We start from the raw sequence: 26,852 nt of genomic DNA, 5'->3' as shown, positions 1-26,852 counted from the left end.
TAGAGAACATGTGAAAGGTCATGATTGTTCCCAATCATCACATAAGAATAAAATCCAGTTCTTCAAAATAGCTACCTGTACATGCTCTTCCTGAAGATGCCTGTCTTCTCTGTTCCACTTTCAAACCCAGGTGGCAACCGAAGCAAGATCCATACATGCAAGCTGTATGTTTGGTGTACATGCAATAGGGACAGTATGAATAATAAGCTGGTAGTTCTTTTCTGTTGATATGATAAGCAGCCAGAGTTCTAGCTTGTACACAAACAGTAAGGTTCCTTGAATATAGTCTCCAGCTCCTTGCCTTTCTTTGTCATTGCAGCAGCTCTAGTGATTATCTGGATCACGTTGTTCAAGACCTTTGAGGTCAGAAAAAAGTTAGTTTTCTGTACCTTGTCTGCTTCAGGTTATCAGAGAAACCTTTTCCTTCTGTTAGCTTTCCTCATGTTCTTCCAGCTGTTGTTGGTGGCAACTGCTACCCTAACCCTATAAGGCTGGCTGAATGAGCTATATTTAGACTAAGCCTCATCAGTCAGAGGACTGACACTTTACTTCATGCTCCATGTGCATCAGTAGTTTTCTAGTGACACAAATTTGCTGTTCTTAAGAAGGGGTTTGAGCGGCAGTTATCAATGAACACAAATACTGCACAGGTGAGGTATTCCTCTTTGTATTTGGTACCATGGCACAGAACTATATGGTATGGTGGAATGGCAGATGGTCAAGATGGTATGCGAAAGGGTAATTTGTAGCTTAGCTAGAAGATAGGCCATCTACCAAGGACCAGCTTTCTCGGTGGCACACTGTTTAAGCTGAGCATAGCACTGTGGCACCTCTCTCCCTTGCGCTTCATGTTTCAGGTATGGCTGTTGATTGACAAAACAGACGGGATCCCTTGTGAGTGCCTAAGTTTTGGGCATATTTATGGGAGTGAGAGAGAAAAAATGGTCTGCATCGTAAAAGGCTTGCTCAGTATCTTGTAGCATCAACCTCTTTTCAAAACAAAAGGGAAGCTTGGTGTAGATTACATTTTTTAGAAATGCAACTCATTGCCTGTATTGTTCCTACTAGATGAAGTGAATACTGATGTTGTGTTCTGGTTTTTTCCTCTTTACTTACAGCATGAACAGGTTAAACACCTTGCCAAGGGGATTTGGCTCTTTACCAGCTCTGGAGGTTCTTGACTTGACTTACAACAACTTAAATGAAAGTTCTCTACCAGGAAACTTCTTCTATCTGAGTAAGAAACTTTTCTAAAATTTCTACCAATCTTTATGATATGGTGCTTTGCTTTCTGCAGTTGAAATGTATTTGATGGAGACCAAACACTGACAGAATTTTTCTGATATTTATGTTTTTCTTTGAATATCTCTTGAATATTTCTACATAGCTCAGCAATATTTATCACTGATACACAGTCACCTGACACTATGGGACGCAAGAAGACTTGGTTAGTAACGGTATATTAGTTTTCTTCTGAGTAATATTTCCTTGGGTCCCAGAGTCAGTTAAAACTTGAAACTTCATGAGAGCTTGGAAGCCTCAGGGGAAAGTAAACTGTTTAGCAAGGCAACTGTTGTGTGTTGACTCTGGAAACAGTTGTGTTCCTGATGGTTCATTACTGAAATAGTTTTAACAGCATGTGGATGTTGAAGTGTCCAGTACGTTAAAAAATATGCTAAGGTTACAAATCTTGGCACAGGAGTGGTAGAGCTAAGCTGGCCTTTGCACATGTTAAAAATACATGTTAAAAATAGAGTTAAAATAAAGGTATTGTAATGCATATGTGCAAAAGGGCTACCTTATGGTTGCCTAAGCAACTTGAATTCTGTCACTTTCTGGATTTCAGTGATTCTGCTACCTTACAGGTCTTTTCAGTGTACTGTGCTGAAGTAGCTTCAGGATCAGTGCATTTAGCAGCAAGTGACAGGCGAGGGAAGAGGAAGGAATGCTGCTGTCTGAGTGGTTTCGTGATTGTAACCTGGCAGAAGGCAATTTTTAAGTCAGCATTATTCAAAATAGTCACGTTTAATGAAATGAAAAGAGGAGGAGGAGTAAACTGCGTAAGACAAATGGGATCTGCTCTCTGGTGGGGAGGAGGTGTTTTGCTGACCTGACCACCTTCCTTCCCACTGTACCCAACAGTTCTTTGTGAGTCTTCATTTTAATTTTTTTTCTGAACCATCATGTATGCTCATTCAATAATAGCAAGCTACATGGTTGTGTTGGGTCATCTCTTTTTCTGTGAATTTCATAGAGACTAAGCATGGAAATTACAAATTATACAATTTGAGTCTTCTGTATTGCTCTGTTTTAAGTTTTCTTTCCCAGTGTTAGGCTGTGCTTTCTGTAGAGCTTAACGAAAGTGTGTATTTGTCCAAAAACCTCAGATTATTTTTTTTAATGTTTGTTTAGGATGCAAATTGATGTAATAAATAAGAATCTGGGGTAATAAAGAGTAATGACTGTATTCTGACAGCTGAGCATTGAGACTATATGCCAGAGCCTGCCAGAGTCTACTATTGTAGAAATTGTTAATTGTGCCAGTCCTTTTGAATATAGATGTTTTCCGGAACTCACCAACAATACAATAAGCCAGTAAATCTAAGTTTGACTTGCTTGTTATTATTGTGAGCCCTGGGTATGTCAAAGGCTTTTCACCAAGTCAGGATTATTAATCAAACCTGACTGTCTTTTATTGATTAGACCTCAAATGGTTGGGTTATATGCCACCCTGTTTATATATTGCTATTTAATTTGCAGCCACCCTGCGTGCACTCTATCTAAGTGACAACGATTTTGAAATCCTGCCGCCAGATATTGGGAAGCTCACGAAGTTGCAGATAGTAAGTAATTTATCTAAATTCTTAGAAAATCAATTCACTTTTGCAATGCTTGTAGGAATAGAACCTAGTCAATTTGAGGAGTAGTAGGGTATGTTTGCAGGAATAGACCGCTACACCTGAAACTGTTTCTTGTTTACCAGCAGGCACTTATAAATAAATTGGAAGAATTGAGTGTTTAGGAGAAAGGTGGGGGCAGAGGGAGTAGAGTTCTGTTTTAGGCTGCTTTATGGTAACTGAAAATTGTTCTGACTACTTTATATTCACTCTTAGCTGAGTCTTAGAGACAATGACCTGATATCACTGCCGAAAGAAATTGGTGAGCTCACTCAGCTTAAGGAACTTCATATCCAGGGAAATCGTCTTACTGTGCTGCCCCCAGAACTAGGTAAGATTATGAATGATCATTTATTTATTTGAATAATAACAATAATGATACACTGTGTTTCCTCTGAAACAAAATGAGTTGTTGAACTCTAGGAAATCATTATGCTTAAGTCGTCATTACTGCTAATATTTACTTTCTCCTGAGAAACACTCACTTTTTCACTCCTACTGGATATGCAGGAGGGACCAGAAGATAATGTGTGTTTGGTTTCATTAGTCTTTTATGTTTTACATTTTCCTTGTGTGTTAGTACACCTGACTGCAAATTTGTATATAACATCTTTATATGACACATCATAAATATGGGGTCTGTAAATCTGTTGTCTCTGGCTGGATATTCAGAACACTATTTAATCAGCCAAAATTATATTAAGCAAAAATTACAGCAGTATAAGTGGCTTTTTGTGACTGTTCCTGTAAAAATTGAAGTTTGATCAACTAGAGTAAAATATAGCTAAATTAGAGGAATTTTTCATTTTTCTGTTTCAGTAGCTTACCTTTCTTAGTGAGTTGACAGCTCTTCACTTAAAGCAGTGGAGCTGTTTGATGTACTTTGAATTTGTGATATTGGCCATTTAAATATGATTACAAGTGGCTTCTATCAACTTATAAGGTTAAGTGTTTCTTTGAAACTTAAGTATTGATTTTGTTGAATTTGTATTGCGGTATTCCATTTTTATGTGGGTGGGGCATTAACTTCAATAGAAGTTGTGCCTGTTTGCCCCAAGCCAGAATTTGGTTTCAGATCTTTTTAAAGATTGTCATAAAATATGTTTGTTGGGAATAATGTAGCTGCATCAATTACCTGTTGTTGAAACGTCTTTGTTTCTACTAGTACCTTCCAAATAATAGTTCCCAAAACTCTGAAAGATAGTGACTGAAGTTAGCATGATAAAGCAAAATTATTTGTTATCGTAAGAACTTGCTTTGACCCACTAGAGACTGTGGCAGCTGTGTGCATAAATGTGACAGTCTACAATGTATGCTTTTTGTTTTATACGGCAGAGGAAAGCGTCTGCTTTTTGTCTGTGAGGTGGGGAAAGATGTTTGACTCTTATTTGTTTACCCACCATGGGGTTTTTTTGCCTTTATCAATACAGCAGACTATATGATGTTGAGTTGTTTTTTTTTTTTCCTCACCACTGGTAGATGAAAGTTGCTTGTTTCCTTATTTTCAGATGTTTATTCCTTGACACAGGTATACTTTCTTTAGCTTTTTGTCGAAGTCATATTTATTTATAAAGTCTCTTTCAACAGCAATAACATTTCAAAAGCACATAGTATCTGTAAATGTACTTTTATGTAGCTTCTGAAATTATAGCCTTGGTTTCTTCCCGAAAGTGGAAGTTAAATGCTGCACTAACAACCTTCTGTGGCTAATTAAATGTTCTAAACATACTGCTGCTTTACAAGCATAATAGCAATTTCACTTTAAATGATTTTACCATCATTGTCCAAACCAAGTGGAAACATTTGAAATAAAATTCTTGATGTTTATTTTGCACTGACCTGCAAAACTCAGGATGGCCAAGGGAAGCATTTCTCCTTTTCGTTAACATTTGTTTGCATTATAGAACAATATCACAATCTGGTAGAAAAAGGACTTGTAATTTTGCCCCACCTGATTAGGATGAGGTGCATTGACATAGCTTAAGTGTTTATCACCTCCATTCTTTATTACTTAAATGCTATTCTGTAAATTATACTTTTCTCTTCATGTGTTAATTAACCAATGTTTCATCACAGAATCACAATGTTAGGGATTGGAAGGGACCTCAAAAGATCATCTAGTCCAATCCCCCTGCCGGAGCAGGATTACCTAGACCATCTCACACAGGAACGCATCCAGGCGGGTTTTGAATGTCTCCAGAGAAGGAGACTCCACAACATCTCTGGGCAGCCTGTTCCAGTGTTTGGTCACCCTCACCGTAAAGAAGTTTTTCCTCATATTTATGTGGAACCTCCTGTGTTCCAGCTTGCACCCATTGCCCCTTGTCCTGTCAAGGGATGTCACTGAGAAGAGCCTGGCTCCATCCTCATGACACTTGCCCTTTACCTATTTATAAACATTAATGAGGTCACCCCTCAGTCTCCTCTTCTCTAAGCTAAAGAGACCCAGCTCCCTCAGCCTCTCCTCATAAGGGAGATGTTCCACCCCCTTAATCATCTTCGTGGCTCTGCGCTGGACTCTCTCTAGCAGTTCCCTGTCCTTCTTGAACTGAGGGGCCCAGAACTGGACACAATATTCCAGATGCGGCCTCACCAGGGCAGAGTAGAGGGGGAGGAGAACCTCTCTTGACCTGCTAACCACACCCCTTCTAATCCACCCCAGGATGCCATTGACCTTCTTGGCCACAAGGGCACACTGCTGGCTCATGGTCATCCTGCTGTCCACTAGGACCCCCAGGTCCCTTTCCCCTACGCTGCTCTCTGTAGTACGGGGAAAACCGGGGGAGGCACGCTCGCAGGTGCTGGGGAACGGTCTGGAGTAAGCTACGTGATCTCAATGTGAGTATGGAAGCTTCTCGTTTATTAACAAAGAAAGCAGTGGTTATATAGACTATGCATATGTTAATCGCGCGCCCCGATCGCACTTGTGATTGGTCCATAGGTTTACATATTCAGAGCCGTGACCGCCCCCTCCCCTCCCGGATGTAGTTTCGCTTCCCGCGAAGCAGGCACCACGGGGTTCTTTGTTCTGCTCCGTGCAAGGGGAGTGCAAGGTCGCTAGCTCTGGGCTTAACCCTTGCTCAAAGCCTGGGTTGCTCAGACTGCTCGGTGACTGACACAGGATCGTGCCCCTTCTCACTCAACCAAACCTCTACAATTCCCCCTTCTTGTTTGTGAGCAAGCCAGGCCTGATTCACAAGTTTCATTAACGCTTTCTGCAAACAAGAAAATAAACATGGTAACATTAACAATATAACTGCGATCACAAGAACTCCTGTAAGAACCATTTTTACCAGTTCCATCACCCATCCGATTTCTCGGGGAGGTGTGGTTTTACTGATCGGCTCGGCACCCAAAGTGGTCCCTGGTCGGTGGCCACGCACAGATATCCCCGGCCACTAAGGATCACTGGCACCGGTCCTTTCCACTCCCCTGTAGCAGGTTCCCGATTAAATCACCTGTAACTGAGGTATAATGGTGGTGTTATTAAATTTCAACTGCTGGTGATGTACAACAACCGGTGGTTCTTCTCGGTCCCCTGTTAAACACAGAAAATTCAAAGTAAACAACACTTTATGCAACCGCGATGTTGGATCAGTATCTACCTCCTTCTGTCTCCTTAAATATTCCTTTATGGTTCTATGGGTGCGTTCGATGATCCCTTGACCTGTCGGGGAGTGTGGTATACCAGTAACATGTTTCACTCCCCAGCGTGTTAAAAATACATGAAACTTTTGGCTGGTGTATGCTGGCCCATTATCTGTTTTGATCTGTTCTGGCACCCCCATAATGGCAAAACACGCCAACAAATGTTTACAAACCTGTTGCGCCTTTTCTCCAGACATTGCAGATGCCCAGATTAACCTCGAGAAAGTATCTACTGTGACATGTACATATTTTTGTCTCCCAAACTCTGGAATATGTGTTACATCCATCTGCCATAGCTCAAGTGCTGCCAAGCCCTTCGGGTTTACACCAATACCAATGCCTGGTCCCTGAGCCCCGCACCTTGGACATGCTTGAACAATAGATTTTACCTCATTTTCTGTTATTCCAGCACCCAAAAAGCTTCATCTTTATCGTGGCATTTGTAGTGGCATTGGTTGTAGCCCTGGGGGAGTTCCCCCTTTTTGTTTTGCCACTGACAAATGACACCACAAACCATATTTTCACTGTTAATTACAAGCAGAGACACAGGTAGTTCACGAATGCGTCGCGACGACCATGCAGCTTGTAATTTGGCGATGATTGACCGCAACGCGCTTTGTTGAGTCTCAGACAGCTGTATGGTGTCAGCAGGGTGTGATCGTCACAGCAGTTCGGTGAGGGGGGCAATCTCGGTGTTCGAGATACTGACACAGTTACGGACCCACTGAATATCTCCGAGAAGTGTTTGTACATCCCTCAGGTTCTTCAAATCTGTATGTAGCTCCACCTTTTGAGGCCGGATTTGAGCATCCGAAATTGTCCATCCTAAGTATTTCCAGGGATCAGTTCGTTGAATCTTTTCTGGTGCAATCACGAGACCTTTCTCCGCCAACGTTGTTGTTAGTTTGTGGAGACTTTCTTCTGAAAAAGGATCGGCCTGACATAACAAAATATCATCCATATAATGATAGATGATAGTCTGTGGCCATAGCTGGCGCAATGGTTTCAGTGCCCATGCCACATAAAGCTGACATAACGTAGGTGAATTTTTCATGCCCTGCGGCAGAACTACCCACTCATACCTCTGAGCTGGTTCCGCTTTGTTGATAACAGGAACAGAAAAGGCAAACCTCATGGTGTCCTGAGGATGTAAAGGTATGGTGAAAAAACAGTCCTTCAAGTCTACAATCAATATATGCCATCCTGCTGGTAACATGTTAGGTGACGGAATACCTGGTTGCAATGCTCCCATTGCTTGCATTTGCTCATTAATTTTCCGTAAATCATGTAATAATCTCCACTTTCCACTTTTCTTAGGGATGACAAAAATGGGTGTATTCCAAGGACTAACTGAGGGTTTGATATGTCCTGCTTTTAACTGTTCCTCCACCAGTCCCTTAGTAATCTGCAGTCGCTCTTCAGTCATAGGCCACCTCAAAGCAGTTGTAACATTAGGTTGGTAAATTTAAATACTGTGTCTCCCTGTTGGATATACACACTCTTTACACCCAAACATTAATGCATACAAAGCAACAAGGCATTGTTGAATAAATCAGCAACAAGTTAATTACTGCAACTTAGGCCCTATAACCAATTACACATGACTAAAATTACTTCCCACATTCACATCCACAGTACTCCTCCACCATTTAACATCTCAACCAAAACCTTACACATGTAAAACATTCACTAACAGGCAAAAAAAGTACTAAACCTGTATATTTGGTATAGCTACAGCGTCTGATTTTACTCCATACTGTGTAGCTGCAGCTTTTGTTTGTTAAAGAATTTTCCAATCATGTGATTCCCATGCCGGGAATCGAACCCGGGCCGCCGGGGTGAAAACCGAAAAAGCTAGCGGCTAAACCACTTTCGCAACGGCGCTCGGCGATCTTGATTGACAGGGCCAAGGCGGGAGGGGCGGGTACTCCGGCGGCGCGGAGGGGAGGGGCCGGCCCCCCCTCTCCGGACGCAGGCTGAGCAGGGTGAGGGGCTGACCACCCCTCCCCCTCCTGTTTCCGCTCCCTTTGCCACGCGGTCCCAGGAGCGCCACGTGGTTCTTTGTTCGCAACCTCCTCCTCTAAATTCTTGCTGCGCCATTTCTCCCGGGAGTTCGCCGCTTCTGCCGCCGTACGGATCTCAGCCACGGATGGCTTTATGTTTGCTGACATGCCCTTAACCGCCAGTAACCCGAAGAAACGAGCCAGAACCCCAGGTTTCTCTGTTTTAGCGGGGGGGTTGGGCTCCAGCGGCGCCGGCCGCATCTCAGCAGCCGCGCGGGCGACCTCTCCTTCTGCCCTCATAGTTTTTAAAGTCTCTATCACGTTTTGCCAGAGTTCACGCACCTCCTTAATTTCTTCTTCCTCGGGGTCCCTCTCAACGGTCTTTTCCCACATAATGTCTCCCACTTCTTTCCATTCCTCCACAGAAAATACAAGCGCTGTGTCTTTAAAATGTCCCCAGCGCTGGCCCAACTTTATCAGCTTAATTAGCTGTTTCTCCGCTGTCTTGCTCCTTCTCTTAGAGAAGATATATGCAATCAGCACGACTGCAGCCTCTATTTCCATGGCTGCCCTTTTTCCAGTGTCTGCTCTGCCCTTTTGACCTGAACAGCACCTGAACCCTGGGAGCTGGGTGGCCAACCCTTCCAGTGTCTGTTCTGCCCTATTTGACCCGAACATCACCGCTCCCAGCCGTCTTTTTCCCAACACCTCCTTTTCGCTGCTTACCGCAGTCTCGGAGAGAGCACGCTGAAGGGAACCATCCTCTGCTACCAGTTGTAGTAAGGGGAAAACCGGGGGAGGCGCGCTCGCAGGTGCTGGGGAACGGTCTGGAGTAAGCTACGTGATCTCAATGTGAGTATGGAAGCTTCTCATTTATTAACAAAGAAAGCAGTGGTTATATAGACTATGCATATGTTAATCGCGCGCCCCGATCGCACTTGTGATTGGTCCATAGGTTTACATATTCAGAGCCGTGACCGCCCCCTCCCCTCCCGGACGTAGTTTTGCTTCCCGCGAAGCAGGCACCACGGGGTTCTTTGTTCTGCTCCGTGCAAGGGGAGTGCAAGGTCGCTAGCTCTGGGCTTAACCCTTGCTCAAAGCCTGGGTTGCTCAGACTGCTCGGTGACTGACACAGGATCGTGCCCCTTCTCACTCAACCAAACCTCTACAGCTCTCCAACAGGTCTGTCCCCAACTTGTACTCATACATGGGGTTGTTCTTGCCCAGATGCAGGACTCTACACTTGCCCTTGTTATATTTCATTAAATTTCTCCCCGCCCAACTCTCCAGCCTGTCTAGGTCCCTCTGAATGGCTGCACAGCCTTCCTGTGTGTCAGCCACTCCTCCCAGTTTTGTGTCATCAGCGAACTTGCTGACAGTGCACTCTATTCCCTCATCCAAGCCATTAATGAATATATTGAATAGTACTGGTCCCATTACCGACCCTTGAGGGACTCCGCTAGACACAGGCCTCCAACTGGACTCTGTCCCATTGACCACCACTCTCTGGCTTCTTTCCTTCAGCCAGTTCACAATCCACCTCACTACCCGATCATCCAGACCACACTTCCTCAGTTTAGCTGTGAGGATGCTGTGGGAGACTGTGTCAAACGCTTTACTGAAATCGAGATAGACCACATCCACAGTTTTACCATCATCTATCCACCGGGTTATGTCCTCATAAAAGGCTATCAAGTTGGTTAAGCATAACTTCCCCTTGGTGAAGGTCTTACCCAAGATTTTATGGTCTTACCCAAGATCCTCATTCATGATCAATTGGCGTAATTTCTATTGCAGTCAGTGCTGCGTGTAGCACTAGAACTATCTCAAATATTTAAAATAGCCTAGATTTTGGGGTATATTACCAGAGAACACTACACTGAAGTCTAAATTTTTAACTTGTGCAACTTGCAAGCATATTTACTGTGCAAAGCAATGTTCTTGCTTGTTTATTAAACATTTAGGGAATGGATTTCAGTGAATGGAGCACCAGGCTGGGCCTTGGAGGGCTTGTTTGAGATCAGGTAGGAGCAGGCCACAGGCAAGCATGAATCTGCTGAATGATTAGAAAAAGTCACTTTGTCTCTGCAGCCCTGTTTTCCCTTCTGCAACGTAGGGCAATTTAGAGAAGCACAACTTTGCAGACAGTTTTAAAGTCTGCCAATGCAAGGTGGTATGCAAATGTTACACCCTAATGAATGGACTGCTAATTCCGTAGTCGCCATCTGAGGGAAAAACAGTTTTATCTGCTTTCTGAGTTCTCCCTCCTAAATTTTTAAAATTGAATTATAATGTAAGGAGAACTATCCAAATACTTTGTGCTGTGCATGTTGGATAAATAGCTTCTCAATGAGCAGGTCCTATTTGCATTAATTGGAGGTACTGCTGTTCCATTTAAAGTAAACAATCTTCCTCTCTTATTATCACTTTAATAATTAAAGGTGCTGAAGGCTTTTGACTGGCTTAGTTCGGGCACTGGTGGACAGCAGTGAGTCATTAGAATGTTCATTTACCAGGGAGAAGGGCACAATATAAACACCAGAATAAAACAGTGTATTTGAATGAGGAGAAGGGGAGGAGTATGTTAAACTGTTTTTTAAAGGTAATGGAAATAAGTGCAGAGGAAGGCATGGAGAGTAGGGTATGAGAAAAGGCCACAGACAGGCTTTGGGATCACAGTTTTGGCATGGAGGGAAATACCAATAAATAAAACCCTGCAGTCTGCTCTTAATTTCACCTGATGTGATCGAGTGTGGCATGTGCCAGTAAGAGAACTGGGGGAGATCAGTGTTATCCTCCTCTGTGTTTAGCAGAGAATACCTATTGCTAATTTAAGAAAAATATTCTTGTGCAGGAGGAAAGAGGAGTCTAGAAGAGTGCACTGGTGCTCTGGGTGAGGGTGCTTGTCTGTAAATACAGTACCTGTGAGTGACGAACGCAGGAAATGGCTGGGAGTAGAGGGGTGAAATTTGCAGCTTGTTTTTATCATTTGTCTCTCAAAAACCCGCTCATGAGGAATGGTGGTGGGCAGTCATATATAACTTTAAAGAAGCGCTGGCGTTTTTTTCCCTAGCATTTAAAAGGTTATGTGCTGCATTGCGAGACAAATAAATCATGATTCACTGCAACAAGAGAGTTGCAGTCGGTTATATAAATTGCCAGGGAAGCACTAAATCTGTCACTTTGTGTATTCTGACCATTTAACAATTGGAATGGTGTTTGGAAAGAAAGCCGAGTAGAAGCAAGAACCACGTAAAGTGGCAGATGCAATTAGTAAGATCAATGACGGTGTTTTCAGTTCATTGTATGGTCATCTGGGTGGACCCATATGTGCCACGTAAAAGATTTTCTTAGCAGAGCCAGGAATGTAAGAGTTGTATATGGTGCAGAATGTTCACAAAGTTGTAGCTAAACGTAAATAGCCACCCAGAGAATGTAACTAGCTTTATCTGTAGGTTTGCGTTTTTGATGTGAAAACAAGTGGCATGATTTTTAAAACCCAGATTCCAACGTCGACTGTGTTCGTTACCCTGCTGCCAACACACGTGTGTGCACATGTATACAGAGTTTGCCCATGTTTATGCATATGGGAAGAACAAGGATTTCTAAGGATGCATTTTCAACTTCCATCCACTTTTTTGAAAACGGAATGTTGACATCAATGGCTGATAAGTGTATTATTCAATACTCTTCTAGTTTATCAAATAATTTCCTCAGGTAAAGGGAGGTGCTGTCAAAACTGAAGTTAGGTACGTACTTGAAAAGTGGAAAATTCAAGCTTTTTAAAAAAGAAAAAAAAACTTGATGGGGTAAGTAGCCATGTTCCTTTTTAAGGAGGGTGAAACATTTTATAAATTAAATCTGTATGGCAGAATGGCTAAGTAATTCTTTCATCATTTTTCAGTTTTGAACAGCTAAATTATCTTCTGTGGATAAAGGATTGGCTTTAAATAGAAAGTTCAAGGAATCCCGCCAAAAGTCTCAATATTTCCATCACAGGAAGACATTTTAAAATTTAGGCCTTTGAAATTACTCTAGAATATGTGAATGAATATTACATTATGCAAAGTAGTTGCTGCAGTTGTTTGTTCAAGTTAACATTAATCAAAATAGCAGTTTACTTAGGTAGTTATAACAGGCATGTGCAAACGTAGGAATGACTTATTTCACAAAACGTATTTCTTTTCTAAATACACTTGATGTAAACCCCAAACTTTTCTTATTTCAGTATAAACTGTTACTGCACTCTACCTGTGTCACAACACAACGCTGCTCACACCTGCAAATACAGATCTGTTGTGCTTGTTGGCAGCCTGGATGTCCCGGGGCTCTTTGGACACCAGCTCTGAGCACTGGAACAACTAATTGCTACCTTGCAATTTAAAAAAAATTACCCGTTTCTACTTTTGCAACTAAGGCAAAGGTGGTATAAGAAAGTAAGGAGCTTTACTAAATTTCCCAATGGATAAAAAAAATAACTTGTTTTCTAGGACTACTAATGTAGCAGTTATTAGTTAAGGAATAACAGAAAAATGTACATAGCAAGATAGGTCATGGACAGATCATTTATGTTAGAAAAACATATCTGAAAATTTGTGAAGATTCTAATTGTGTTTCTCATTTTAGGCTTGTTTTAAGTTAAAAAGCAAAAAGACCGCCACCACCAAAACCCACCGCTTCTTATGTAGTTAGAAACCAGGCTGATTCCAGAGAGTACTTGATGGGAGTTAAGGTGTATGGGAAGAGATGACAAGTCTGCAGTTTCATTATACATAAAGATGTTTTATATAGCCCATCATTTAGATATATACCACAGGCTTTCATTTCCTTACACTTCTGTAATTCTTGCCAAACTTCCCAAGATTCAGATTTGATCTTACTTTAGTTTTTAAAATATGCAAGTCCTGCTGTTGCTTCTCAGATGACTACAGTGTATGTGTAGGCTTTCCTAATGTTGACTGTACTCTGATTATAAGTACCATCAGCATAATAATGATGTTTCTGTCAGCAAATATTTCATCTGTTCTGTTGGAGCTGTGGTAGGTAAGAATACTGTAATTAGAGCCAATCTGAGCGAATGTTATATTTGTTGTTAAATTTGGTTCATTTTATGTGTTTCATAGTACTTGAAAGTGGTTTCGCTCTTCTGAGTCCTTGGCAACCTGTGTTTGAGTGGAAGTTTCAAAGGTGCAGGGCAAAAGCAGTACAGTGAATCCTTTCTGAACTCATATTTTTAAATTAACTAGATTTTGGTCTGATAGGGACTCTTCAAAGAGAGAATGCTCTGTTGAATTCCTGTGTAATTGAGCATCCCAGGGGAGTTTCTGAGGTTGGACAAAATGTGCAATATATTTCAAAATAAATTGGGATGCTGAACCTCTAAGCCTGTAATACTTTCTGTGCCATTAAAACATCTTTGATGTTAAACTACTTTGACATCACGTTAATTCCCTTTGTTCCAAAAACCATCTGCTGCGTAGTGTGTTTCTTGGGTTTCCTCACTGGGAACACTTAGCAGTGACTGTCGATTTGCCCCTCGAGATCCCGGTCAGCGCCGGACATTTGTTGCGCAGAGCAGCGAAGGAAACGGTATTTCCAGCACAACGTGTCACCATTCAAAGAAAGAAATTGGTGAAACTTAGCAATGCTTGTAGGTCTTCTAGTAAATGATCTCTCTCTTACATTAGTAATGTGGGAGAAATTAATTTAATCAAATTCTAAGTAATTTGAAATAATTTCAGAAAGAATATAGGAAACATTTTGAAGTAACTTCTTGGATTTTTGTCAAAATGCTGTTTCTTCTGCTGTTCCCCTTAGCTACCCACACAATGGCATCAGCTGGGCTGGTTGCCTTGGTACCTGAAGGCTGTGTGTGTGCAGTTTGGCTGTTGAAACAGCATGATTTGTTGTGTGAAAGTACAAGCCATTAGCAGGGTGTTGTTTGGCTAGGAGTGCCTTGTGTGCTGCATTGAATAAGTTCCTGTTCTGTGGCTTTCATCTGTGAATGTTAATATTATTTACTTTTTCTACTAGTTGTCCTGCTAAGGTCAGCTGCTTTGTGTGGAGTGATGGTAGAAATTGCCAGGGCTCTCCCCTTGTTCCCAGAGAGTTAACCACTCCTCCTGTCACCTGAATGTGGAACTGTGAGTTTGCCTAGCCAGGTTAGGTCTCTTCTGCCTGTACTTAATACCTGAAATGTGGTTTAAGGGAGAAGTTCAGCATTTCATCCCTTCTGTTGTCTTTTCCAGGCTTCATCTTCAGTCCTGACACATTCTGGAGTGGAAGTCTCCTTGTACCAGACCGCCCATTACACTTTGGTGTGATGATTCTGGCTGACACATGCTATGATGATGGAATTTCGTATAAATATCTCATGACTATGTTCACTTGGTTTTAAACTCTCTTCTGTGAAAGGCTGAGGTGGGACAGTGCTGGAGAGTTAAATAATAGCAGTAGCTGAGACAATACCAGTTTGCCCTGTATCAGTTCACCTTTACGTCAAGGGTAAAGAATTCAAGATTTAGTTGGCCTGCTTTTACTTTATTTATTTCAACTGTGGTCCTTTTGCCAAGAGTTGAAGCAAATGAAGTAGCTATTCTGGGATCACACAGAATAATCAGTCTTTATTTAACCTATGAAAGGGAAGAGTGAGAAGAGACTGAGCTGCTGTTCCTCACTAACTCCATGAGAAGAAAGCACAGGTCATCTTTCTCCCTTGTAGATGGGCAGAAGCAGCAGCAGTGTTTGAGAACTAAGGCACCTCAGTTCAGCACTGAAATAAAGAATGCATTTTAACAGTGACGAACCATTTGAACGAGACACCGCTGGCAGTCTCAGTCTCCTGATGTTTTTCAGACCAGATGTTTTTCTGTTTGAAATGTCTTTGTTAATCTCTTCAATTACTGAACTGACAGATCTACTGTTAGATGTATTCAAGTGAACATTCAAGTCGGGGTCTAATCTCTGAACTCGTTACTGGAAATTCTCATTTACATCTAAGAAGTTGTTAGAATAACGTGTGATGTTACAATATCTGCACTCCTGTTTTCTGTCCCTGAAAATAATTGTAAAACTGAGGATGGGCTTAGGCTTCAGTGTCTGGCTTTCTGATTGCTCGTTCAGCCTTCTTTTACCCTGGGGCTTCCCATGTAATGCTCACAGGCAAGGCTGCAGGCATTCCCATCTGTGTGGTCAGGAAAGCAGTTAGAGGAAGACTTCCAGCCTGCTTCTGTCTGGTGGATGCTCTGGAGTACGTTTGGTTTATTTGTATGTACTGACTCTGACTTCTTGTTATTTGATACTTGAACCTTTTCCCCTGTCACGTAAAACCACCACAAATGCAGTTTCAGGGTTCTCTGAAGTGCTGGTGACTCCAAGTGATGCTGTTAGACCTTTCCAGTACAGGAATGTAGGGGCGAGAGGGCAGATGTGTTGCTGAGATCTATCTTTTGGAGGCGCTTCAGTCTAGGTTTGGATTTACTAGTTGTTTTCTTTTAGTGCATAGAAACTCATCAATAAGCAAATGTATATTTTTGACATATGCTATGGAGCTGTAGATTTGTTTATCACACTGAGTATTTCTGTGAATATTTTTGCTGGTTCCAAAAAGATTGAGTCACCCTTCACTTATGTGCAAGAAGTCTTTGCTCTCTGTTGTCTTACTGCTCCATTGTAACTACTGTTGAAATCTACTCTCTTCTGTTACTAATTCTTCAAATGTGTTAGAGACCTTCAAAGCAGAGGTGATCTTACTTGTTTATAGGAATGATACCAGTTACGCATGCACAGCTTACGTGTGCTTAACATCGGTGTAAAAATCATTCGCTTTTGATAACACTTTGTGGCATAGAAATCGGTATATATTTTCATCCCTTTTTTTACATAGATTTTAAGACATCATTCACAATTATATTGCTTTGGTATCGTTTTTATGACATAATAGTCATGATATTTCTTCCACCCCCACACTTAAACCAGTCTGTCTCTCTATGGCTACAAAGCACATGCCACAAAAGTAATAAAAATTATAAGCCCTGTAGTGTAAAGCAAATCTAAAATAAGCCAGTACAGACATATTTTTACATATAACCTAAGTTTAAATTTAGTGTAGTGGATTGATCCCTTACTTAGCGTTTAATAAAACAGGATTCAAGGGTATTTATAACTAAATAAAGAAATAAAACTAATTTCATTCCTCCTGTACTTACGTACGACAGTGAGAAAGACCTTTGTGTTGTGAAGAGAAAGAATATTTAAATTGCAGTCTTTAGAGGAATCGCTAAAAGGGATGTGTTACAGCCTGAGGGCTCTCCTTGAGGTCAGTGCAGTAGGGTGTAGGCTGGAAGGCGGGTCGGAGTATCAACGGGATGCAGATGTGAAACTCAACAGCATACAGGCTAAAACTTATTTCCATTGATTTTAATGAAGCTCCACTAGGGATGAATTTAAACCATTACAAAGAAGCGTTGATCTGGCATTTTACAGCTAGGATCATGTTTCTTATGCTGAATGCCAATGTTCACTTCTCAAATGTCAGAGTTGTTTAATTACTTTATTTCACCTTTTAATTTTTGAAAGTATTTAAAGTGTTGCCAAGGGGCGTTCGAGTGGAAAGGACAAGTCAGGTTTGTGTTCATTCTGTTTTCTTTTGCTTGTATTGGGGTAGTGCCTGTGTACACTAGTCATACCTTGCTATACCTTAAGTATACATACATTGGGTAAATATTATACACTCCGTATATCATACGTCACAAGAGGATGAGGGGATTATAGTTGCATATAAGAGGTGCTTGCAGGCTAGACCTGATGGACAGGAGGAGCCTCGGAAGTCTGGAGACACATTACCTTGGTCAAAGTGGTAGGTAGCATTATCACTGGCTTTCTGCAAACACGGCTGCGGGAGGCAGCATTTTATTTGCTTTTATGAGCTCTTTTCTGACCTTTGCAGGCAGTTGAGCAAAATATGAATGTTCACACAAACCACTTTTTATTTCAACAGCACTGAAGGAAAATAACAAGAAACATTTACTATCATGTTTTAGATCAAGCACAGGATAGATTTATTGATGGAGGTGCAGGGAAACTGTAGCTGCCTTTTCCCTTTAATGTCACTCAGGTTGGGGCGTGCCCACTGTCATACAAGATGTCCCTTCTGTCCACCCATGGCTGTCGGAGCTCTGAATTTAAGCAGTGATAAATGGTATTTTAGTCAATGGATGGCATAAGTTCAAATATATTAAAACTAAAAATATGCATACTTTGATTTTTGTCCTTGAATTCTCAAGGGTTTGTTTTTGTGCAGATCTGTTTATTGTAGCTCCCAGGTGGCAGCTAACAAGAGATTTGGGCAGCAAAGAGTTTTCAGGTCTAGTAAGCTGGTCTGAAAACATCTTACTAGTTGGGCATAGGAACAATTTGTTTTTAAGGTGGGATAAACACAGAAGTTCAGTCACACTGATCCAGTCCAACTTAATGGTTCAGGATAATCTTTAGATACAATGAGTGCTGAGGCAGAAAAAAAAAATGCCAAGATCAGGTATTTTTAAGACCATACAGCTGGCTCCTTTTAGAAGGCTTTTGGTCATTCTGTGCAGGTTGTCCACAGCAGCCAGCTGTTAGACCTTTATCTCTGCTCTTTTTTCCAGACTCTGTTCTCTTTCCAGTGTCTGCTCACTGGTACCAGTGTATGTTCACTTTTCATTCTTCCTACTTGGAAATCTGTGTCTGTTCAAGACAGAAAGCTTAAAAAAATTATCCCTCAGGCTTAAAAATTAGAAGGTTCTAAAGCATGTTAGACCTGGGTTCTGGGGTACATAGTTTTGATTATTTATTTATAAGAATAATTTTAGAAGCGTTCCAAAATAATTTGAAAAGCATTTCTGTGATCTAGGAAAGGGCCTGTGCAAACTGGTCTTGAAGATATCCTTCTCCTCCACTCTTATCAGAGGCATGCGACTATAGTGCATTTCAGTGGCATTGATCTCTTTAAATATGCCAAAACAGCAAGACCCTTAGGACCATTATGAAGAAATACAATTTTAGTCTACTAGCTATGCTGAATTTAGCCTGGAGAAGAGAAGACTGAGGGGGGATCTTACCAATACTTACAAATACCTTGAGGGTGGGTGTCAAGAGGAGGGGGCCAGACTCTTCTCAGTGGTGCCCAGCGACAGAACAAGGGGCAACGGGCACAAACTGAAACATGGGAAGTTCCATCTGACTATGAGGAAAAACTTCTTTACTTTGAGGGTAACAGAGCTCTGGAACAGGCTGCCCAGGGAGGCTGTGGAGTCTCCTTCTCTGGAGATATTCAAAACCCGACCCTGTGCAACCTGCTCTAGGGGAACCTGCTTTGGCATGGGTTGGACTAGATGATCTCCAGAGGTCCCTTCCAGCCTTAATCAGTCTGTAATTCTGTGATTTTAGAGAAGATAAATATTTTGTAATAGGCTGATGTGCATGGAAAGAACAAACCAGCAATGACCAATGCAATCTCCATCCTTAATATATTTTGTGATTGAATCTTCAGTACTGGATTTTTTTACTAGAGGCAAGTTTGAATTTTGCTTACTAAAAATATCCGAGGGATTTGATGTGATCTGTGTAGCAGAACAGTATATAAATTTCCTGAAGGCCTGGGGATAGTGTTCTGCTGATGCTGCTGTTAGACAATATGCATGAAGGCGCATCTGCCATGGCTTTTTCCCTGGCCCATGGCTCTAGTGCTGCAGGGATGGAATAACAGCATTTCTTAGCACAGTGCTGCTGTAAAAAAAAAGTCTAGGCCAGGGAACTGTTGGGGGTGGGGGGGAACAGGGACACATCTGTAAGGTGTCCTGTTGCGTAGCACTCCTGCAGTGAGCTGGGTACCAGAGCCTTTGCTTCAGGCGGGTTTGATGACCTCTTCCACGCTGCTGAGTTCATCTTGGTGCACTGGGGCAGAAGGGTTCATGGAGGGGTCCCATGTGTTTGGTTACTCCAGCATGTACTGTTCCTGAGATGTTGCTGAGACTTTGGCCTTGTGCTTGGGACTCCTGGATGTCCTGAAGCCAGAGCAGAATTAGGTAAGCCCTCGATTCACAGATGGCTTAGCTGTAAGCACAGAAGGGACACCAGGATATGGCCCTAAGCAATGTACGGTGATGCGGGAGTGACACGTTTCCACCCTGTCTCAGTTTTAGTTATACAGCTTCTTTGTTCTCAAGTGACTTGCGTTGTGGCAGGAGCGTTAGACTGTTTCCTCCCTAGTGCTATTAAGGTGGTGCAGGCTCTCCATGACTTCTTACCCTGCTTAATTTTCTGTCCATTTCTGTCCTTCATTTCCAGATGGAAATTTCGGTATCGAACGGGGAGGAGCTTAAAGCGTCGGGTGCCCTGTCCGTCCTGCTTTCTGTGCAGCAGCCCTCCTTCGCTCCTTTGCGGAGGAGCACCCGCTCTCTGCTGGTGCTTGCCGTTAGGACAGACGGGGTGTTCCTTTTTGCACTACAACACTTGATTAAATTCTTCAATTAAAACCCTCGGCTGTGCAGTGGCAGCTGACATCTCGTTCCAGCTGTAGGCGGCCAGTGGGGCGGGCTGCCTGGCCAGCTCCTGCCGCAGGGCTCCCGGAGGGGCATCCTGGACAAGGAGGGGGTGGATTTCCATGCGGATGCTGGACTTCCGGGTGTCCCAATTTCTTCGGTAATTAGATTAATTTCACCCTTAGGGCTTCTGCCTGCCTCTTCCGTCTGAAGGTAAAAAGTAATATCTGTACCTGCCCCCAGTGTGTTTCGGGGAAAAAGAGAAGATGGAGGAAAATTAAGTGGTTACTTTGGCATGGGGACCTACACAGTTCATTTTGCTTGAGCAGTCCTCTTTTTGCTGTAAGATTTCTTTGGCTTTAGAAGGATGGTATTTATTACAATTAATTACATTTAAATGGGCCGTGTGGTATTTGGAATGGAAATAGGCACGCTGCGCTGTGGGGATGGAAACATTCAGCAGTGTTCCCTGGGTGGTACATTTCTGACACAGCTCAGGATGAGAGGCTTCAGCTCAGAGATTTTGGACATGTGTGACTTATTCCTGTAAGCAACACTGAATTTGACCCATGATGGGGCCAAGCTTTCCTTCCCAGATTTAACTATTTTTATTAGTTGTACACAGATTGATCATTTTACCTTGATGCAGTACTTGTGGAGCTGTAATTACACGTGAGTGCTTACAGCATTGCTAGTTTTGGAGAGCAATGTATGTGGTTTTTTGCAGGTAATAAAATGGAAAATCCAATTTGCAATTGCAAAGCAAGCCCCTGAGTGATACATGATCTTCATAGCAGCACCGGTCAGAGGGTTAGGGCTAATCACAGCACTGGCTTGCTTCCCTGGCGGCCTGTGCCTGGAAACTGAATAGAGAGCAGCGTGAGCCTGCGCCTTGAGCTAGCACAGATTTAGACACACCAGTTTCTAGCTTATTAGGTCCTCTTTGTCACAGTACTTAATCCTGCTTCCTGATCCTTGTTAGAACGGGGCTGCCGAGTCCCTTAATAAAGGAGAAGGGCGCGAGGTTCCTAACCAGGCGCACTGAAGCGTGAGGCAGCGAGGGCGATCGCTGCCTGACTGACAGGGGGTGGAATGCTCCCGCCTGTGGTTATTTCAAAGGAATGGCCCTCGGACAGCTGACAGATGAGCTTGCTAAGCTAATGGTAACTTATTGGTAGGCCGATATGAGATGCATGACATCTTTTCATATGGTATAATGGTCTGTCTTTAATTGCGTTAACCCTTTTTACGGAGAGAAGCGTGTCAAGGATTAGCTGTAATGTAGAACATGCAACCGAAATCGCCAGTGAGCACAGGGCTTGAAGCAGCTCCCGTAGCATGCGCGTGTGTTCACGCAGCTTGCACAAGTGCCTTCAATTCTGAAAAGCTAGCACATCAGGCTGGTTTCAGATTTCTCTGACAGCGTGGCTCAGTCAGTCTTCAAAACCTTGTAAATTTTTTTTTGTTTCCCATAGTTAAAGATTATTTTATTTTATTTGTTACTTTAGATTTTTGAAGGGAGGGTAGGCCTCTCTTCATCATAAAATTCACTAAAATAAATGTAAAATATAGCACAGGTTTCTTGTTTTAAAGAAAACAAGAAAATATTGCAATGGCTAGACCATCCAGAATTCAGCCTGTTGTATCCAGAGTCATGAGGAGTTTCAGTAGAGCGTGTGCTGTTTTGGGTGGTAAACATTTACAAAATGAAAAAACAAACAAAAAACCCCCAAGCAAACCCCTAATAGGTCTCTTAAGTCTTCCTGTCAACAAAATAGGTAACACTGACATGTTGCAAGAATGACACTTTTTGTTTGTTTTTCCTCAGTATAGAGAACTATACCCACAGATCAGTGGTAGGATCTCAGTACAGACAAGGCATTCGGCACTGGGAAGGTGAAAAGCCTGCTGGGCATCGCTTGTTGATGTTATGCCTGGAGCAGTGATGGAGAAATACTTTGCAATGCTAAGCTTCAGCAAACTTCTACCACAGTGTCATTCTCCCTTCATTCCTGCAAGCCATGGTGGAGAAGGCCCAGCACCTATGCATGATTAAGCCCTGCTTAAAACTAATTTGATGGATAAATATTATATGCAGTCAGCAGAGTTCAATGCTGCTGTGCAGTATGTAGTAGCACTGAAATGAATAGGGTGGAACTGCATCCATTGTGGTGGGAACTACTATGTCCTCCTAGTCCTCTCTGCTAAAACTGAAATATTTGCTTTTATTATGGTCATACTCTCTGAAAAAAATGAAAAGTTTTATATTCACAGCAAGATATTTCTTTCAAATTTTTCATATTTCAGATTTTTTTCATGTGCTATTTTGTTTAATCCCTTTCAGGTAATTTGGATTTGACTGGTCAAAAGCAAGTCTTCAAAGCAGAGAACAATCCTTGGGTTACCCCTATTGCTGACCAGTTCCAGCTGGGAGTATCTCATGTTTTTGAATACATTCGTTCAGAAACATATAAATAGTAAGTACTTATACACTGTATGTTTGTTTTTTATTTTCCTGTAGTGTGTTTGGCAAAGTGTTATCAGCTACACCCTTCTTTCAAAATCCATGCAGTAGCTTGGTATTCAGGGCAAATATACAAACCTGTACATTTATATTAAGGAATTTTGCTGACAGGAAAGTAAATAAACGTGATTTAGACGTGTTAGGAAAGCACAAAGACTGCTTGATATTGTTCTGCATTTGTTATTCATTTTTAAGAGCTATTAAGTAACATGAGAGACGTGAAAGAGCAAGCATTACAAGCTTTTGAGAAGTACTAATTTTAAGTATGTACAGTAACGTTTTATAGATTGAAACAGATATTATTTGTTAATGTTTTTGGATGCAGGTGGTTTTGTTTTGAAAGGCATGTTCAGCATTCAAATGTGTTTTGATCTGGACAAAAGTCTACAATGCTGGTAATTCAAATACAAGTACTAGTGCTTTCTTCAACAGTGTAACTGGAAAAAAATAAACCTCATGCTGGGACTTCTCCATTTTAATTCAAAATTCTATGTACAAATGCTAAGGATTTGTTTACAAAATAAGGTCTTTAATCATTCACTGAATTGAAATATTTCTTTTCAGTAAAAATTTCCATGTTACCAGTCCATAGTAAAACTTCAGATGCAAAAAAAGGGTGGGTGTCGAGAGGATGGGGCCAGAGTCTTCTCAGTGGTGCCCAGCGACAGGACAAAGGGCAATGGGCACAAATTGAAACATGGGAAGTTCCATCTGACTATGAGGAAAAACTTCTTTACTTTAAGGGTGACAGAGCACCAGGACAGACTGCCCAGGGAGGTTGTGGAGTCTCCTTCTCTGGAGATATTCAAAGCCCACCTGGATGTGACCCTGTACAATGTACTCTAGGGGAACCTGCTTTGGCAGGGGGTTGGACTTAGATGATCTCCAGCAGTCCCTTCCAACCTGAACCATTCTGTGATTTGAAGCCTCTATAGTTAACAGTGTAAGCAAAATCAGACTTTACTCATTAATGGGGGGGAAAAAACAAAATCAAAGAATCTTTTCATGGCTCATTCATGGCTTCTACTTTGATCTTAGAAGCTTATTCAGTTAAAATGTCATTATTTTCAGAGATTAGTGATGAAAACCAAACGCATGCAGATATTAATAATTAGATGTCATTTTTATTCAGCATATACCCATTTTATATTTAAACCATAAATGAAAAATATCCGTATAATTTTGTTAGAATCCCTTCCTTTGATTCTCGATTGTACTTGTTTCGCATGCTATAAAGAGAGTTTGTGGATTTTCCTGCTGAAAATATTGTCCTTTTTATTTCCAGTTTCCTTTAAATATGTGATCTAAGAATTGCTTGAATACCAGCTGCTACAGCCATTTTTCTGTTTGCATTTGATTTTACGTGTTAAAACTCATAAGCAACGGCATAATCTAGGTAACAGGTCTAGTAGCATTATGGTGCACAAAAACAAATAAGCTGGGAACACAGAAGAAATGAAAACTCCTTTTTGTGGTGAAATTTTGGTCTTTTCCTGCTAACAACTATACACCTCCATCAACTTCCTTTTTCTTTCAGAGACTACATCCAGGTGGTGTGTCTTTTTTCTTGTTAAGCAAATCACAAGGTTGAAATGTGAATGTAATAATTTTCTCTGTAGATATCTAACTAAGCAAAATTGAGCTCTTGGGGTTTTTTGGATCATTCAGCCAAAAGAAAAATTTAAAAATTAACTTGCAACATTTGATAGACCCAGGCAGCTTAACTTTCACTCTGAGACAAAGCAGTACAGTTAAAGGGATGATTGGATAGAATGCTGTTTAGATAACCTCCCTTGCAACACTGAAAAGAAAGAACAGCTCACATATGTTAGCAGCTGACATTCAGATCAGTAAGTTTACTTTCAGGTATTGGGAGATGTGGACTTTCATAAAGCAGGAACTATGCATCTGTATAGGTGATGGAAAAGGTGGAAATGGAATCACGGAAAGGTGATGGAGCAACTTGTTCTTGGTGCTGTCTCTAGGCACATCAAGGATAGGGGGATCATTAGGGGCAGTCAACATGGCTTCACCAACGGGAAGTCTTGCTCAACCAACTTGATAGCCTTTTATGAGGATGTTACCCGGTGGATAGATGATGGTAAAGCTGTGGATGTGGTCTATCTTGATTTCAGTAAAGCGTTTGACACGGTCTCCCACAGCATCCTCGCAGCTAAACTGAGGAAGTGTGGTCTGGATGATCGGGTAGTGAGGTGGATTGTGAACTGGCTGAAGGAAAGAAGCCAGAGAGTAGTGGTCAGCGGGACAGAGTCCAGTTGGAGGTCTGTGTCTAGCGGAGTTCCGCAAGGGTCGGTTCTGGGACCAGTTCTATTCAATATATTCATTAATGACTTGGATGAGGGATTAGAGTGCGCTGTCAGCAAGTTCGCTGATGACACAAAACTGGGAGGAGTGGCTGAGATGCCGGAAGGCTGCGCAGCCATTCAGAGAGACCTGGACAGGCTGGAGAGTTGGGCGGGGAGAAATTTAATGAAATATAACAAGGGCAAGTGTAGAGTCCTGCATATGGGCAAGAACAACCCCATGTACCAGTACAAGTTGGGGACAGAGCTGTTGGAGAGCAGCGTAGGGGAAAGGGACCTGGGGGTCCTAGTGGACAACAGGATGACCATGAGCCAGCAGTGTGCCCTTGTGGCCAAGAAGGCCAATGGCATCCTGGGGTGTATTAGAAGGGGTGTGGTCAGCAGGTCGAGAGAGGTTCTCCTCCCCCTCTACTCTGCCCTGGTGAGGCCGCATCTGGAATATTGTGTCCAGTTCTGGGCCCCTCAGTTCAAGAAGGACAGGGAACTGCTAGAGAGAGTCCAGCGCAGAGCCACGAAGATGATTAAGGGGGTGGAACATCTCCCTTATGAGGAGAGGCTGAGGGAGCTGGGTCTCTTTAGCTTAGAGAAGAGGAGACTGAGGGGTGACCTCATTAATGTTTATAAATATGTAAAGGGCAAGTGTCATGAGGCTGGAGCCAGGCTCTTCTCAGTGACATCCCTTGACAGGACAAGGGGCAATGGGTGCAAGCTGGAGCACAGGAGGTTCCACTTAAATTTGAGGAAAAACTTCTTTACTGTAAGGGTGACTGAACACTGGAACAGGCTGCCCAGAGAGGTTGTGGAGTCTCCTTCTCTGGAGACATTCAAAACCCGCCTGGACGCGTTCCTGTGTGATATGGTCTAGGCAATCCTGCCCCGGCAGGGGGATTGGACTAGATGATCTTTCGAGGTCCCTTCCAATCCCTAACATTCTGTGATTCTGTGATTCTGTGTATGGTAGATGGATTTTGAGCTCCAGAGACGGTAATTGTCTCCCTGTGCTCATTGCTTTTGCTGGCTGATTGGAAATATTGATTTTACTTTGCGTACAAGTCTAACATTGTCTATACTAGCTAAGACAGAGAGGTTATGCTCATACAATCACAAGTGCCAAGTTTCAGGGGCTTAGCAAGTTATGTTTCACTAAGTGGTTTATGCTAATACATTTTATTTTGTGTTTGCAATGACTAGAACGTCGTATTTTCCACAGTTGCTGTTATCTTAGCCAGAAACTGGTAACTCAGTAAGTCTTGGCAATGCACTCACTTGCAGTCATGTTACTACTAAACCTTAAGGTCTCTACTGATGGCTGGCACAAGCCATAACTGCATGCTACGACTGGAGATTTCCATTCAGATTCTGTGAGGTTGCACTTGTGAAGCAACTACCAAATAGGTTACAAGCCTCTTCTTTCTTTTGTGAAATGTACTGGCTGTTTCAAGCATATTTAGTGAAAAATTACACCCCATTTTTAGCCTTGTCTTAGGATATTCGTGCTCTAGTGATTAATTGGTAAGTAGAGATGACACCCATGAGGGATGATTATGACTAAAGATAAAATGTCATTTGTCTCGCATACTTTACATTTTCACACTCCTGTTTTACATGGTACTTAAGCACCAAGTATAAAACTGGAATTGCACTTCACTTCAGAAGCTTGTTAGCCAGTAGGACCCTCAGATCAGCTCTTCTTACTTTGTAGCTTCTTTAATTTCCTTTAATTTCCTTACCTTTCATGAGAAATGATGCCAGGTGATTTTTTTCAACCATCATTTTTCAAGGAAGACTTGTGCTGACAAAAAGTTGGGCCGTATATTGCGGCAGAAAATGTGTGTGGAGGGGCTCTTAATTCTTAACGGGAAATTCAGCAGCCCTTGGCACTTTGCTGGCTTTTGTTGGCTAAAATACGCCCACTGCACACATCATTGTGTGACAGC

At 42.1% G+C, this 26,852-nt stretch overlaps 1 protein-coding gene across 1 annotated transcript in view; it reads left to right on the top strand.

The window, feature by feature from the left end:
• The window catches only part of RSU1 (Ras suppressor protein 1), a 119,038-nt gene that overhangs the window by 29,663 nt on the left and 62,523 nt on the right, over nt 1-26,852 (top strand). The window contains exons 5-8 of the mRNA XM_068405054.1: nt 1,119-1,237; nt 2,761-2,843; nt 3,114-3,228; nt 22,412-22,544. Of these exons, the coding sequence (XP_068261155.1) occupies nt 1,119-1,237; nt 2,761-2,843; nt 3,114-3,228; nt 22,412-22,544 (450 nt within the window). The remainder of the gene's footprint in view (nt 1-1,118; nt 1,238-2,760; nt 2,844-3,113; nt 3,229-22,411; nt 22,545-26,852) is intronic.

This window comes from Nyctibius grandis, chromosome 7 (genome assembly GCF_013368605.1).
Source record: "Nyctibius grandis isolate bNycGra1 chromosome 7, bNycGra1.pri, whole genome shotgun sequence".
Classification (NCBI taxonomy): Eukaryota; Metazoa; Chordata; class Aves; order Nyctibiiformes; family Nyctibiidae; genus Nyctibius; species Nyctibius grandis.
The sequence above is the reverse complement of the archived record's forward strand: the minus strand, read 5'-3'. Positions and strand labels throughout refer to the sequence as shown.